The 16324-nt window shown below is 39.5% G+C and overlaps 1 protein-coding gene across 1 annotated transcript in view; it reads left to right on the forward strand.

Annotated features, from left to right (window-relative positions):
- Nucleotides 1–16324, forward strand: part of LOC139685621 (serine-protein kinase ATM-like) — a 56548-nt gene that overhangs the window by 24495 nt on the left and 15729 nt on the right. Inside the window, exons 11-18 of the mRNA XM_071582560.1 lie at nucleotides 2164–2332; nucleotides 4471–5411; nucleotides 5996–6554; nucleotides 6637–6755; nucleotides 8746–8884; nucleotides 10688–10801; nucleotides 14445–14551; nucleotides 14694–14810. Coding sequence (XP_071438661.1) covers nucleotides 2164–2332; nucleotides 4471–5411; nucleotides 5996–6554; nucleotides 6637–6755; nucleotides 8746–8884; nucleotides 10688–10801; nucleotides 14445–14551; nucleotides 14694–14810 — 2265 coding nt within the window. The remainder of the gene's footprint in view (nucleotides 1–2163; nucleotides 2333–4470; nucleotides 5412–5995; nucleotides 6555–6636; nucleotides 6756–8745; nucleotides 8885–10687; nucleotides 10802–14444; nucleotides 14552–14693; nucleotides 14811–16324) is intronic.

Genomic DNA, 16324 nt, shown 5'->3' on the forward strand with positions numbered 1-16324 from the left:
AGTGTTTCTTGACCTTTTGAAGGCTATCAGTGTAGAACTCAGCAGGTTGTATAAAAAACCCTTGTTCCACCGCTAATTAGAAAATTAACGGGCAGGCTTGTCTATCTGAATAATAGAATAATAATATTGAGGTACAAAAGTGTCATATTTTAGAAATAATAAATAATAGAATAATATATAGCAAATAAGCAAAAAAATAGAATTCTTCAAATCATTTATCAGAGGTGATTCATATGGTCCATACATGTTGACAAAAATATGTATTTTTCGGAAACTCAGTATTAAAATTTTAACTTTGAAATGCTGATAGGTCAGCTTTGGCATTGTGCAATTTTATATTACCAGCCATTTGGTCTATCAGTTGCTTTTCCTTTACTCTAATGTTGTGATGTAAGCAGTTAATAGGTAATTACGAGGGTAATCCCAGAGGTACCCAACCCAACAAAGAACACACAAAAATTTTGGAAAAAAATTTATTTATTTTTCAACACAATCTCCTTTCAGCTCTATACACTTTTCTCAGCAATGTTCAATATGCTTGATACCCTTTTTTATAATAAGAACTGTCTTGCTCCTCAAAATAGCCATTAACTGCCGACATCAATTCTTCACAGTTGGAAAATCTTTGACCACCGAGCCATTTTTTCCACTTTGCAATGAGTTCTCATGATACTCGCCGTTGATAGTTTTTCCTTCTCCAAGATTGTCAATGAAAATAATCCCATGCGCATCCTAAAAAACTGACCACATGACCTTGGCTGCAGATGAAATGGTCCTCGCCTTCTTTGGAGTCGGTTCTCCCTTTTGAATCCATTGTTTTGATGGTTCTTTTGTCTCGGGTGTGAAGTAATGGACCCATGTTTCATCCATGGTTGTGATACGGCACAAAAATTCTGCATTGTTGCAGTGAAACTTGGCTAAACACTCAATTGAAACATTATGAGGGTAAAAAGAAACTTAACAATTCCACCAAAAAGATTTTATTATTTCACAACCATGGTTTCGATGCCGCGTATCATTGAAACCATGGTCATGAAATATTAAAATCTTTTTGGTGGAATTGTTAAGTTTCTTTTTACCCTCATAATGAAGGAATTCTACAAAGTTAAAACTGAAACTGAAATGTTTATCAATTGAAACATCTTCGCGACATTGGTTTTGCTCGAGTGTGAGCAAACGTGGCACCCATCTTGCACAAAGCTTTCTCATGTCCAAATTTTCAGTTAATATGCGTTGTACCGCACTCTTTGAAATGCCTACAATGTCTGCTCGCTCGTGCGCTTTCAGTCGAGGATCATCCGGTATCACTTCGTGGATTTCCTTCACCGTTTCTGGAGTAGTCAGCTCATTTGGTCGACAAATGCGGCATTCGTCTTGACAGCTTGTACAAAGGAGCAGACTCACCAAGAGTAGAATCCAGTTCAGCTTTTATATTGGTTGGGCTGAGGCCTTTCAAATAAAAGTATTGTATCACATAACGATGAACAATTTTCTCTATTTTCACAAATTCCCTGAAAACGTTCGCTATTGATGGCTGCTAAACAAGTACTAAACAAAGTAGCAGCTTCATGCTTGAAACATTTGCTTTACGGATTGGATACTTTCTATTACTGTGATATTTGTCAAACAACTACCGCCACCTCTAGGTAAGGCCGGGTACTTCTTGGACTTCCCATGTATACTGGAAGAATTGACTATGATTGAATAAGACTATGATTTTTTTCATTATTCATTTCTCAAAATTCACTTCATTCCACTTGTGAAACTATTTATTGGAGAAAATCCTGCTACTCGCATATTAATCTCCTTTGTTGGGGATATATTCACATAATTTCTCCATTTGTATATAATTGTTTCACGCAGGGTCCTGAATATTTTACATCCTGGAAATTTTTTTATAGACTTGCCTTAGCCATTTACTTGTAACATATTTATCTCCTTGTAATCCCCTTGCCCCAAACACAATTATTGCATCCTATTTAATGAATGACAGCAATGTCTCAATAACTGCTCTCATGCAATGCTCTCAAGTACATGCACTTGCTGATAGGTCTTGTTGTTGGCATTGATGAGATCTTATTCCTTTTTCTGCCGCTGTCAATTAATATTTCAGGTATTTAGATTACCCTTAAATCTCACACACTCTGACAACATCTATTGCAGTGCCATGCGGGGCTTGGTGATACAGACGGCTTGTATGGATGTGGCACAGTTCATTTATTAGAGCCTGTGGGCAGAATTGAGCATTTTAAAAATCTGGAGAAATGGGAGGAGGTTATGAGATACTATGAGTTGGAACTTTCTGATTCAGATGACAAGAGTGCTGTTGAAGGTAAGAAAAATAGCTTTTAATTCCATTCAGATGCATTTTCCTGTTACCACCTTAGTCTGAAGAATTTAATGGGGATGTGATATTCAAGAATTTCTTGGGATATAAGAGGTTACTCATTGGCTATGGTTGCAAACGAAAGATCTTTGCTGCTGGCTATCAAGGACTTGTGAAGAGGTGTAGGTGTCAACTGGGTGAATGTGTAGGAAATTGAAATAAATTTCGGGAAGCATTAGAAAATCAAATTATATTGGGTAATTTTTTTTTTGACATAATCTTGTTGTAGCTGGACACACTTGTCCCAGTTGTTCTCAAACTTTTTTAAATCATCCATAAATGAGGATTTCAGAAGATCCTCGAAATAGGCATCTGTGCTGGCGATGACCTGGTTCAATGTGAATCATTTTCCTACGAGCCTTTTTATCAATGTTGAAAATAAAAAAAAGTCACTGGGCTCAATTCTAGTAAATAAAGTGGATTTCGTTGTAAGTCAAACTTTAATTTCATAATTTTCACCATCTAAACTGCAGGGGTGTGCAAGCATGCAAGGTCTTGATGTGAGAATACTTTGCTCAATGAGGTCGTTATTCCTTGATTTCTTTACTCAATTGGAGGCAGTTGAAAACACAGCCTTTCTTTCCTTGTCAAGTCTTTCAAAAAAGAAGTGGTCCTCACCACTCAGATAATTTTTCTTCCTATTTTTATAAATAAACAAAAGCTTGATGCTTCGATTGACTTGGAAAATGAAGCCAGAACATCTATATCTACGTAATATCCCGCAAGCCGCCGCAAGGGCATATGGCATGATTGGCAAGATGGGCATAGTTGGAACTTAAGCAGTAGCCTAGTGAGAGATGAGGTTTACTGAAAACCAGTCTTTTCTGGTACTACGAGTACCATCCCTTGGGATTTTCTAAGGAGTTCTTGAATCAACCACATATTTTCGGAATTTTTGTTATCGCAAATGTTATAATCACCAACATGAGGTGATGTTTTGACATATTTGTGAATTACACCTCACAGATCATTGCAGGCCAGGGCATAGTTGATTTTTTCATTGCGGTTTTATTAACCACTGAGTTTCTGGAGGTGAGAATAAGGTTTGTGAAGGTTACTTGAGAGTGGTTAAGAAATAATTGACACAATCCATAGCACAGGCACGAGGAGTCTGCTAGGGAAAATTAAACATCTCGGGGATAGCTTCCAGCACAATGCCACAGCAAATGGCAAATCTCACTGGCCCTAAAGAGATCAGTCAAGCCAAGGAGAAACCAAACGGAAGAGATGATGCATAAGCTGACTGCCAGGCCCTGCCTTCCTTAAATCTCAGCTATATCAGGGAAAATCTGTTGGAATCTCCAAAGGCACAATATTGACAGCTGCAAAAATGAGGAGTCAGCTGGTTAAAGTAAAAGATCCTGTTGGAATTGAAATGTCAGGCATCTGTCAAATCTCCTACGAGTGCAGCAAAGTTTGTTTGGGTGAGAGTTTACGTGATTGATGCTAGACTGATGTAACTCGGGAGGCACCTAAGGTTGGGACAAACGCATAAGTTAGCATTTTCAGAGCATTGTATTAGCCAAGTTCTGTCTCGAAATCAATAATTTTGAAAGGGATTCCGGTTGTCAAGTCAGCAATGCATGAAAGCCAATACTGAAATGTGTCAATGTATAATTTATCGATAATATATGAATGTATTGATAGTAAATGAATAGATAAGTGGGGAAAAAGCAATGAATATTGTGTGACCAATCATAAGCCTCTTGAACCATGGAGAAAAGGAGTATATAGCTTGGAAAAGACTGGAAAATCAAGAGTCAAGGGTTTCTCATGAAAACGAATTTTCTTATTCTTAGTCGAGAATATGGATAAGCACTCAATGGGCAGATGGAAGAAGTGCAGGGTGTGGGGCAGAGGCAATTCCCTGAACTTGACAACCGAGTTGTTCATTGAAATATTAGCTTAGTTGCAAGTTCTAACCCTGTTGAAAACCTGAGAAGATTTCAATGACACCAAAATCTTGAACTCTGATGACAGGCACATGTCTAAACATGCCTGTAGTTAAGTTTCAGTTTAATCTTAGTATCCAAATCTTTCATATTTGTCAAGATTAAAAGGAGATAAAATGTTAATACTTTCAGGCCTTCTGATATCAATGCAAATGCTGGGCATGGAAGAGCTGTTAATGGGACTCTTGGAGACCAGAGAACAGGAAGATATGCTTAGTTACAAGTACGAGTGTGGTTGGAGACTCTGCTCTTGGGACCTTCTCTCAAAGTTTTCAGAGAAAAAGGGACATACCTCTGCCAGATTTCTGCTCGAAGGCATTCCAAAATTGAAAACAAGATTTCAAATTGATGAGAAGAAGATGAATGTAGAATTCCATAGAAATTTATTCCTTGCCATTCGTTCAGTACAGAATGGGAAGTACGCAGATTCATTGAATCAGCTTGTCGATGCAAGGGAATGTGTGGTTGATCTGGTATCACTTGCAAGTTTGGAAGCCTGCCAAAATATATACTGCCCAATCACTCGCCTTCATGCTTTAAAAATGATTGAAGAATTTACCTCAAGTTTTGAAGTTTCCAAGGAAAGTGCCCTGAAATATATTCTAAGTGAGTGGAAACATATTGAGTCTATTCGTGTAAATAGTTTTGAAAAAGTGGAACCTCATAAGGCCCTTAGTCTAACTCTTCTCAAAAGCTGCTTCTTTGAAAGAAATGGAAACATGTCTGCATTGAACATGGATGAATCTCCAGCCATTTCCATGGCTGAGATCCAGCTGCAGTTGGGGTGCAGTGCTCGAGAAGCGGGGATGTATTCCATCTCAGAGAAATACCTGCGTGCTGTTCGGAAAATCCCTGGACTGGAGCTAAAGCCATCAATGCTGATTCGGCTTCAGTTTGAAGAGGCACAGTTGCTCTGGGCAAAAGGATATGCTGACATTGCCAAGGTTTTGATGCATTCTGTCGTTGACATTGTTGACAAACTGCCGATGGATGAGTCCTTGGCTCGGTGTCATGCTGCAGCCCTGACTCTACAAGGCCATTGGGTGATGAAGACGCATTCAAAAGGAGCCAAGGTAATCTTAATTGCTTAAAATAATTTTCAGCTAAACAGAAATGATAAGTAGATTCTGGAATAAAATGTGGTTGTATTAACTTGATATAAACTTAAGTAATATTTCAGAGGCTCCTCCAAGTAAGTTTAATATAATCTGGCAGTATGCACCCACATTTGGTTCACTTCAACCAAGTCCCAAATTAGCCCCATTAAATAGTTTGGTGAAAAGAACGATTGTGTCACATTTGTGAGCAATTGAACATTTTTCCAATCTACAGCTTCACAAAACCAAACCCATCAGGGAGAATGTTAGTTGTGTTGTCAATTTAGCTACATGTACTGGATTTAGAGGCACTAAGTTGGTGCACTTCTAATGAAAATGTGTCATATTTAATGCAACAATTTCAGAGCGTAAAAATCATTCGCCTTGACTGGGACTCGAACCCAGATCCCTCAATATCCGGTCGAGTGCTGAAAATGTGTCAAATGTATTTTAATGCTTCAAATCTCATGAAATAAAAATAGAATAGTAGAATGCATGCCTGGAATGCCATTAAAATCTTCTGTGATGATGTTTAATTTATTATTTATCCTCTCCTCCAGGATACTTTGTCAAAATACTTTGGTCATGCAGAAGACTTGCTGAATGAGTACAAGGTTGAGAGAAATTCCCAGGAGTACCTGAATGCTGTGCGGGCAATGGCAGAATATGCTGATGAACAATACGTTTTGACTTCAAAATACATCAACTCCTCATCTTATGCCAAGAAACAGCAATGTGCTTCACATTCCATGCATATAGTTTCCGACTTTGAGGGAGCCAATCGGGTTACATCCGATGAGAGGCGATCAATAATGTTGCTGGAAAAGCAAGCAGAACTGGATGAGAAGGAATTGGAGGAATGTAAAGCAGACAAAACTTCCTACATGGAGATTGCCCTTAGCCATTACATTAAATTTTTAATATACAGTCCTAAGATTGAGTTGGAAATTGTATTCAGATTTGTTTCTCTCTTCTTGGAGAGTTATTCGAATGAAGAATCCATATTTGCAGAGATAGAAAGAATTCCTTCGTATAAATTCATTCGTGTCGTGCCTCAATTGCTTCCAAGGATTGTGCTCTCGAAGGGCAACTGCTCCAGAATCCTGAAAAGTATATTAGGTAGGTTGACACATTTGCAATAATATTGTATGCTAATTTTCATTTTGTAAGTATGAAATTTTATTCAAGTTTTTCCTTGCAGAAAAGAGTGCCCTTCACCATCCCCACCATGTGCTGCCGCACATTCTTGCACTGGCATACTCCTTAAAAGATCTTGAAAAAGGAAAGAGCAGTGATGCATTCATTACGGAAACACAGAAGGTAGTTAGGCATGCTCCTTTTCATTTTTTATCATGCTTAGAGATGAGACCATTGGTATGGGATCATTGTTTGCTGAGAAAACAAATTAAATACTATACTACTAGTATAGACTGCATGTATAAGTGCATGTGTTTTATTTGTCTGTTAAGTCCTGTTTTAAATGATGTTTGGTCAATTGGCACCCCATGACTTTACCCTGGTATATATATATATATATATATATATATATAGAATTCTAATATTTATTTCGGGAAGATGTATGACCATTGGGTGCGGAGGGAAGTTAACTACTGGTGGAAGGACTTGGGGTCAAATCGAATGCAATCTGGGCCTCAGACTCTAAAAACCTATTTCAAGAATCCGAGGTTACCCAGATACATAAATGCATTGGATGAGAGGTTTCCTGCGTATAGGGCAGAGAAAGGCTTACACTACTGTTTGCAAAGGTTAGAAAAGTTGGAGCATTGCTGGACAAACGTATATGTATATATACAAGGGCGATTCGAAAAGTAAGGTGTGCTATTTTTTTTCATGAAAAATCAAATTTATTCTCAACTTAGTGTACATAGGAGGAAAGGCTGAGTATTTAGCTATTTTTCTACGTTGTCGCCTTGAGGATCAATCACTTTTTGCATCCTTGTAACCAGCTTTTTAATACCGGCGTCGTACCTTTCTCCCGCCACGTCACGAAGCCAACTGATGACTGCTTCTTGCACTTCCTCGTCTGACTTAAATTTCTGTCCTCCAAGGTGTTTTTTGAGAGCGGGGAACAATTGGTAGTCGCTGGGGGCAACGTCCGGGCCGTGAGGAGGGTGGTCGATGATATCTCAGCTGAATTCATTGAGTGGGGTGGTCGTTTAATTTGACACATGTGGACATGCATTGTCATGATGCAAACACACTCCTGTGGCGAGACACCTTGTTGTAACGGAGGACCTTGGACACAATACTCTGGGCGGAGAAGTAGCCACTCTCTTCATTAAGGCCTTCCTTTATCGCATGAAGGGTAATTCTCTGGTTATTGCGCACCATCTCGTTAATTGGAGCCACCATTGATTCCGGCAAACTTGGCCGTCCCGACCCCTGCTCATCATTGACGTTTACCTGGCCATCAAAAAACTCCCTGCATTACTAACGCTCAATTTTGATGTCCATACACTTCTCCCCATGCACTTCCCCATTCTACAAAAAATTAGGCTTGATTTTGTTTAATTTGAGGGGTCAAAAATTACATTTCCAGGATGTCTTTGGGATTCGGCAGTACATGTATATGTAAATGTATATGACCAATGATTAATCATGTCCTAAAGGGGTTTTCATGTGCCTCACTGATTTTTGACAAAAATCCTTGGATATGAGTTGAAATATTGAATGAAGAGGTGAAGCAAAAATATGTAAATTTCTCAATTTTTTATTCAGATGGTCCACTGGTTTCATTGATTACTCAAATTCATCAAAATTTTTCATCTCCTAACTAACACTAATTGCATAAAATTGGTCATTTTAATAAAAAAATTAGATCATTGATAGTCCACCAGTGGGAAAAGATTGCTGAGGTACTCGTGTTTGACCCCTCAAGACTTGAGTACATTCCAGCCTGATTTTGAAGCTTGCTAGCCAATCTGATGGTAACAACTTTTTATTGTATTGAATAAATTGAAATCCCTCTACTAAGAGTAGAGAATGTGAATGGTTAGGAGAAATTGATGAAGAGAAATATGCGAGTTATTTGAGGAATCTTATTGAATGGACTGGAACCATTTGAAGTTCAGGCCTGTGTTACCTATCGGGTAAAATGATAGTATAGGGCATTTCAAGTTGTTCATTGTTTGACGTGTGAAGCCATGCTTACCTGTGGAAATGTACCCCAACTTGTAGTCCTTCTGTTATACCCAATTTTCCAGGCACCCTTGATTTTTCCTCTTCACCACATTAATACAATGCTAAAATATTCTTCCTATTTGTTATTAATTCTAGTTATCCATTTCAGGCAAATCAGAAAGCTGCCAAACAAATGGTCGAAAAGTTAAGAAAAAATCCAACTTTGACTGAATATGTTAAAGAGCTGTCATCTCTTTGGGAAGCTTTAATATCCCTAGCATATTCACCAGTAAATGCAAAGCAACTAGGTGAGTTTTTCTGTGTTTAGTGAGACCATCAGATTGAATTTTTGTCTCCTGGCATATTAGGTACCCATAAGTCTTATTAAAAAATAGACTACTCAAATTAATATAACACTGGTTGGTTGAATGTCACCCTTGACATCTCATTTCTTAATTTGCATAGTACCCTGAATGGCACTGCAAGGGTGTGTAGCAGGGGGTGATTTTACACAAGACTACTTTTGACCCAAAATACTGTTCCCTCCTAGCATGGTTGGAAAATGTTATTCTGATCCAATATCGTTCATGGGAAAAAATAGCTTCTAAAATCTATCTGTTCTACCCTTAATCTTTTATTGACATGGTCTCTTATACAATAATATGAAGGAGCCAATACTGCATTTTTAACATCATTGTTAAAGAGACATCCTTTCAATTTATGCAAGATTGCAAGATTTAATCTGCAATTTAACCTTCCATCCGTGAGTGATTTCCAACCTTGCTTCTCTATTGATACACTCTTCAGTTTGTCAAAACAAAGTTGTACAAATCTATGTCCTCCATGCTTCATGTGATCCAAATCAGTAATCCAACCAGCTTCATGAGGATCCTACATACTAGCAGCATATTGTAAATGAGGCCTAACTATTGAAATATAACATCGCTCTTTAACCTTCTAGTCACTTCTCCCCGATAATTTTCAAATAAATCCTAATGTTTTATTACCCTGTCCACATATTCCCCATTTATGTTTCACCGAGGTGAAATTGTGAGTGAGGGTAATGCCTAAGTATTTATCCAATTTACATGTTCTATTTTAGTGTTCCGAATGCAGTAGGCATTTGGGAGGGAACAGCATATCGTAATAAAAGTAATTTAATTAATTGTGTGACATCCTGATAGCTCATTATCTATCAAACATCCTACTCTGAAAGTACTGGAGAATCTTGGAAATGCCATTTTGGTCTTAGAATTGATGAAGGGGAAACCTAGATATTTAACTCCTTCTGGTAGAGAGGAGTGTGCGTTTGTTAAACGAGATTTATCAATGCCAGCCGCCTCTTTGGAGTGTGTATGAGTGGATAGAAGATAAGGCACTTTGTTTTCCTTGGAGTAGAAAGCCACTCCTCAAGGCAGATGAGCCTTGCTAGGATAACAGCATAAGGTGCTGAAGGCAAGGGGAAGCCACCACATTCAGGAGCGGTATGGCATCCCTTGTCCGACTTGACTGTCCTCTTGAAGTATGGTATTTCGTGAGGTGAAACATTTCAAAGTTAAAATGATACCCATATATGCCCTCCAATGTTATTATCCTAAGGGCTAGACAGTTTTCTGTCCGCTCAGTAGCCTTCAATTATTGATCACCTACGCAAACATTTCACTACTCCCCAATCTAGTTTCTCTGATCCGCCCAGATTCCATTCACTGAAATTCAAACCTCTACAAGTGTTCTAACAGATGCCGGCTTCAATGCTTTCAGAAAGAAACTATGACACACACTCCCATTCCTCCACAGTCCTCAAACTGCCTCCTTCCTAAGAATCCATGTTATTCATAGCAGTGGAGTGTTACATCATATGAACCAGATGCCGCAATAATTAAAAACAAAGCCCTTTGATGAGGAGGGAGTTCTCGACCTCATCTGCAAGATTAGTTTGCTTGTGAATGGTAAAATGATGTAATTCCAAAACATCCCTAAAACTCCTTCCCCTCAGGTGAAGCACAGATAATGCATGAATTTAAATATTGCTGGTTTTAAAATGAATTGTTTAAGGATTTTGTTTGTCTACATTAAGGAACCTAATAGCAAAATATTTGAATTTTGAACAGAGAACACCATGGGAGCCAAAGTGGCTTTAATGAAATTGACAAACCTGAGTCATGTCCAAGTTCCCACTGTGAAGCTGCCTGAGTCCCCAATTGGAGAATACAACTCTATTACAAGTGAGTTTTAGACTATATTCTTTTGTTTCAGGCTCCACTTGGTGGAAGTATTTAATATCCATACAAAAAATAAAGACTTGTACTTTTCCACAGATTTTATTATATGGTACAACGCGTTTCACCAACTTGTGGCATACCTGATGATGCCGCAAGTCGGTGAAACGCCTTGTACCATATAATAAAATCTGTGGAAAAGTACAAGTCTTTATTTTTTGTATGAGTTTTAGACATTTAATCCTTTGTTGTGAAATTATTTTCACATTTGATATGTCTTGATTTAAGGGTAGGTAACACTTATTTAAAAGGTCTCTCAGCTAGTTTAATGGAATATTTAAATGGACCTCAATTCATTATCAAGAGTGGTGGGACTTTTTTTTTAAGGATTAGTGGAACTCATGGTTAATGTGAACGTAAAATGCAATTTTTATTTTTCATAAAGTTATTCCTACAAATTATAAGATAGTAATTAAATCTTTTGTTGTGTATGACCTTCTATTAAATAAAATAACTGAGTAATTCAGCTAATCACTCAGAGAACAATGTCTATATTCTAACAATATGGTGTAACATAATATTATTACAACTTAATGGTCCAAAAATATATTTTTAGGGTCCACAAAAATGTTTGAACGTCAGGGATTGGGCAAGGGGCTGAAGATGGTTGTCAACAAATGCATAGATGCATTCTATTGAAGAATTAGGGGAGAATAGTGGGTTGCTAGGAATGTTGGGTTTATGAATTTTTGGAAGACCTTAGGAGTGAGATTGACTGGGATTAGGTGGGGGATGAGTTCGGATGTCCTCATCAGTTAGGCCTTCACAGGAACCTATGGCTTTAAGAAAGGTTATGATATTTATTGAAAGGTAGGGTTTGGGTCAGTCAGATAGGGGTGATTGTGTATGAAAAGGTATTGCTGAGCAGTCTCTTAGAGTCTTATATCTGGTCTGTGATGTTAAGTACTATCTGTGGAGCCTTTATCTGCTGAAGTGATACTGGGATAGGATCTGGCTCCCCTACCCTGATGTACAGGGTCGCACCCAAAAGTGGTAGGACTGATTTTCTCTGGCGTGAACAGAGCGGTGGAGGGGGGTCTGCCTGGCAGGGTGAGGTGGAGGGGGCTCTTAGTAACAGACCAACACCAACCTCAGTCGCCTGCGGGCTGTCGTTGAGTGAGGACACCGTTTTTACTGAAGCAAGTTTTTTGTCCGCGTCGAAAAACAAAATGAATCTGAATTTAGAGCAACGTTATTCCGTGAAGTTTTGTGCGAAACTCGGGAAGACGGCAACTGAGACCCTCGATATGATCAAGCAGGCTTATGGGGACACTGCCTTAAGCTGTTTAACAGTATTTGAGTGGCACAAGTTGTTTAAAGAGGGTAGGGAGCTCGTTGAAGACGACCATCGCTCCGGACGGCCGTCGACGGCAAGAACCGACACGAATGTGGACAGAGTGAGGACACTGCTAAACACAGACCGACGCTTAACCAGTGAAGAAATTGCAGACCAATTGGGTCTGTCTGCATCCAGCGTCCAACGCATTATTTCACAGGATTTGGCCATGCGCAAGGTGTGCGCCAAGATGGTGCCGAAAAAATTCTGAGTGTCGACCAACAGGCAACGCGTGTGCGCATTTCCGAAGAAGTGTTAGCCAATTTGCACCGAGATGAAAATTGTTTGGACAATGTGATAACTTGTGATGAAACATGGGTTTTTCAATATGACCCCGAAACGAAAAGACAATCCGCGGAATGGCACACTTCCGCGTCCCCACGTCCAAAAAAGGCTCGCATGAGCAAATCAAAAATCAAAACGATGTTGATTGTGTTTTTTGACCGTCATGGAGTAGTTCACAAGGAGTTTGTCCCACCAGGGGAGACTGTGAATGCAAACTTTTACGTGCAGGTGTTCACCCACCTCCGAGAACGCGTGAAAAGAGTCAGACTGGCCATCGCAAACTGCTGGGTGCTTCATCATGACAATGCGCCGTGCCATGGCGTGCTCGTCGTCAGACAGCTCCTGGCCAAATACGGCGTTGCCACATTGCCGCACCCGCCCTATTCTCCCGATCTGGCAACACCGGACTTCTTCTTCTTCCCCCTGATGAAAAGACAGCTCAAGGGATGACGTTTTGACTCGATAAAGGCCATTCAAGAGGCTTCGACGAGGGTCATCAACAGCATCCCCAGAGAATATTTCCAGCGGGCGTATGGGGAATGGGAGCAACGTTATACTAGGTGTGTAGTAGCTCAAGGAGCATACTTTGAAGATTATTAAGCCGATGTAAGTATATCGTCAATAAAATTCTTGTAAAAAAATCAGTCCTACCACTTTTGGGTGCACTCCTGTATGATTCGCACCCCATTGAGATTACAATTAGGGGGAATGAGACCTACACCTACCAAACCAACTTTCGGGTTGATAACAGTTGTTATGGTTAAATGTGCATGTGCTTATTTATATGTATATATCGCACAAGTTCTGTCCCAAAAGTAGTATGACTTAATTTTTCCTGGTTAGACTGACTGACGAGCGGCGGTTTCTCTAGCTGGGTTTGAGGAAGGGGAGTCTCAGGAAAGGCTGGGGGCCGGTGACAGTGGGCTCCCAGCCTTTGCAGAATGTGGACTGTTCATTTGCAAAACCTCTATAAAGTGACCTTGTTATGCTCCTTCATGAACCAGTTGTTAGAACAGCACTGTGCAATCAAATTTTGTATGAAACTGGGCAAAACGAGGAAAGAGACTCATGGCATACTCAAGGCAGCTTGTGGCAGTAATACCACGGGTAGATCGGGTATTTTTGGGTGGTGCAAGTTGTTTTGGGAGGGTAGAAAATATTTTGAACATATCGAATGTTCAGGATGCCCTTCAGTCTCAAAAAGCGACCAAAATCTTGCCGGAGTGAAGGCTTTCTTGTTCAGGGATTGCAGATTGAGTGTTTGCCTGGTTTCTGATGAACTTGGATTCCCTAAAACGATGTGTATCAACTTGTGATTGGACACATGGGCACGAGAAAGGTGTGTGCGAAGTTTGTCCAAATTTTTTAGACAATGCCCACCAGACTCGCTCCTCTTACCCCGCCTTAAATCTGTGCAGAAAGGACATCACCATGGCTCGGTGCAAGCGTGAGTGGCCGGGCGTGTTTGTATGTGGGCGTAGCAGGGGTGGGTGCGTGCATGCCTCCGCGTGAAGCGTGTTTTTTGACTGAGTAGCACGGTGCGCTGGAGTGCCCAGCCACACACCATGTGCCCCCAGCCACAATTCCCTAATTGTTGCCGACTTCCTGGCTGGAAGCACAACCCCTAAGGGGTGGTCCCCCAGCCCCTCTCAGACCGAAGAGAGAGCTGAACGGATAGCCTTGGGAGACAGTGGAAAACATCCAAAAGCACGTTGAAACATTCCCGTGGAGGAGTTTAAGGGCGCCTTTCAGGTGTAGCGGACAAGTTTCTGCAAGTGTAATGATGCAGCGGGAGTGTATTTAAAAGAATTTTAAGCATTTGAACAAATACAATCAATGAATCTATTTTTCCCGGAAAATGCGCATTACTTTCTTAATAGTCCCTGTATATGTGTTGTGTGTGTGTGTGTAAATTTATGTATGTCTAAAATGATACATGTATGTATGCGTGTGTGTGTGTTTTTTCAGGTGTTTGGAAATACTTGCCTACTTATACTCTAGTTGGCGGCATTAATGTGCCTAAGAAAATCACCTGCCAAGGGAGTGATGGAAATAATTACCCTCAGCTTTTAAAGGTAAATTGTTTGAAAAGATTGCATGTATACGTATAAAATGTGTGTGGAATTTTTTGGGTGATAGGCTATTCTGCTCATTGCTTGTTGTTGATGGGTTTCTTCTGTGGCGATCCAATTTGACTAGTATTTCCTTTGGTTACAGGGCCGCGATGACTTACGCCAGGATGCTGTCATGCAGCAGGTGTTTGACCTCATTAACTGCCTCTTGCGTAAAGATAAAAATGCATGGAGGGGAAGGCTTCGAATTCGGACATATGGAGTAGGTTATTTATAATAATCCATCAATCTAGATAAGTTGCATTAATATCCATCGTCTGCTCTTTTGGATGGTCTGGCCAAAACTTAATCAGCCAGTATGTGTGCATTACTTTTTTATATATGTGTCAGATGAGGAATACACAATTGGAGACTAAATAATTCATATAGAATGCATATGTAATAAAGATGTATGTCTCATAAAGTCCTTTAAAATTCTCTGCGTACATATTTATCTTATTTGCATAGTATGTATTTGAGTCCAAATATAGAGGATAATGTGTATTGTCCAATAATATGTATAGTCCAATTCCAATGCATAATTTGTTTTGAATCATTTAAAAATTACAATTCATTATCAATTTTCCATGCAATACATATCAGTGATCTTTTTCTCGCTAATTTTAATCCAGTCTTTTGTGGTAATTTTACAGATATCATTATTATTTCATCTCATCTTGTCTCATTTAAATCTTGTGCTGACTTTGTTCCTCTGCTTTTATCTAAATGGTGTAACAGTAAGTGCTTAAAGCTCACATTGATAAATAACATGTTGTTTACTCTTCCAGTATTAATAAGGACACTAATATTATAGCTGTTGATTTTGAAGGGAAAGCATACCCCAATTAGGTCGCTAAACACTACTTGATTCCACCATTGATCTTCATCTATCTTGGGAAATTAATACTAACTCTTATCTACAAATCCCCTTCCCATCTGTTTCTTTATCAGAGCTAACCAATCTATTGTTTATCTAGACGTTCTAATATCCCTGTACTATGACATTTTCCTGCCCATCTACTGTATAGCATTCTATTGGGTTCCTCATCCCATGCCTTGAATATTTTCAAAATTCAAAAGAGAGCCATAAGGTTGATGTTTCATATAAATTGTCAAACCCCGTATTTTCCATTGTTCATGAATGCTAGTATACTGCCTGTTCGTTGTTTATATATGAGGCCCGTTCATAAAGTAAGGGCCGTTTGGTCACAGGGAAAAATATACTCTAATGAAACACATTTTATTGGCACTTTTAGTTAGCTAAAACCTGCTTCACTCCTCTGCATAATCGCCGTTCACTTCTAAGCATTTTTCGTACTCCTGCACCAGCTTCTTTAGCCCCTCTGCATAGAAGCTCGCCGCCTGAGAGTTGAACTAGTTGACAACGCTGTTGTTGAGTTCCTCTTCGGTTTTGAAACGTTGTCCACCGAGCCACTGTTTCAAGTGCGGGAAGAGGAAGTAGTTGCTAGGTGCAAGGTCAGGACTGTATGGTGCGTGGTCAAAGAGTTCCCAATGAAAATCTTGAATTTTCTTTTTGGTTTTGACAGCAGTGTGAGGATGTGCATTATCATGGAGGAGAATTACGCCTGATGACAGTTTCTAGCATTGTTTGTTTTGATCACACTTCTCAGTTTGTTGAGCATTTTGCAGTACACATCAGCTGTAATTGTTTTCCCACGTTCCATAAACACACTAAAAGAACACCGTTCATGTCCCAAGAAACAGTAGCCATTAACG

The sequence above is a fragment of the Hetaerina americana genome, unplaced genomic scaffold (assembly GCF_022747635.1).
Source record: "Hetaerina americana unplaced genomic scaffold, ioHetAmer1.1.p SCAF_119, whole genome shotgun sequence".
Classification (NCBI taxonomy): Eukaryota; Metazoa; Arthropoda; class Insecta; order Odonata; family Calopterygidae; genus Hetaerina; species Hetaerina americana.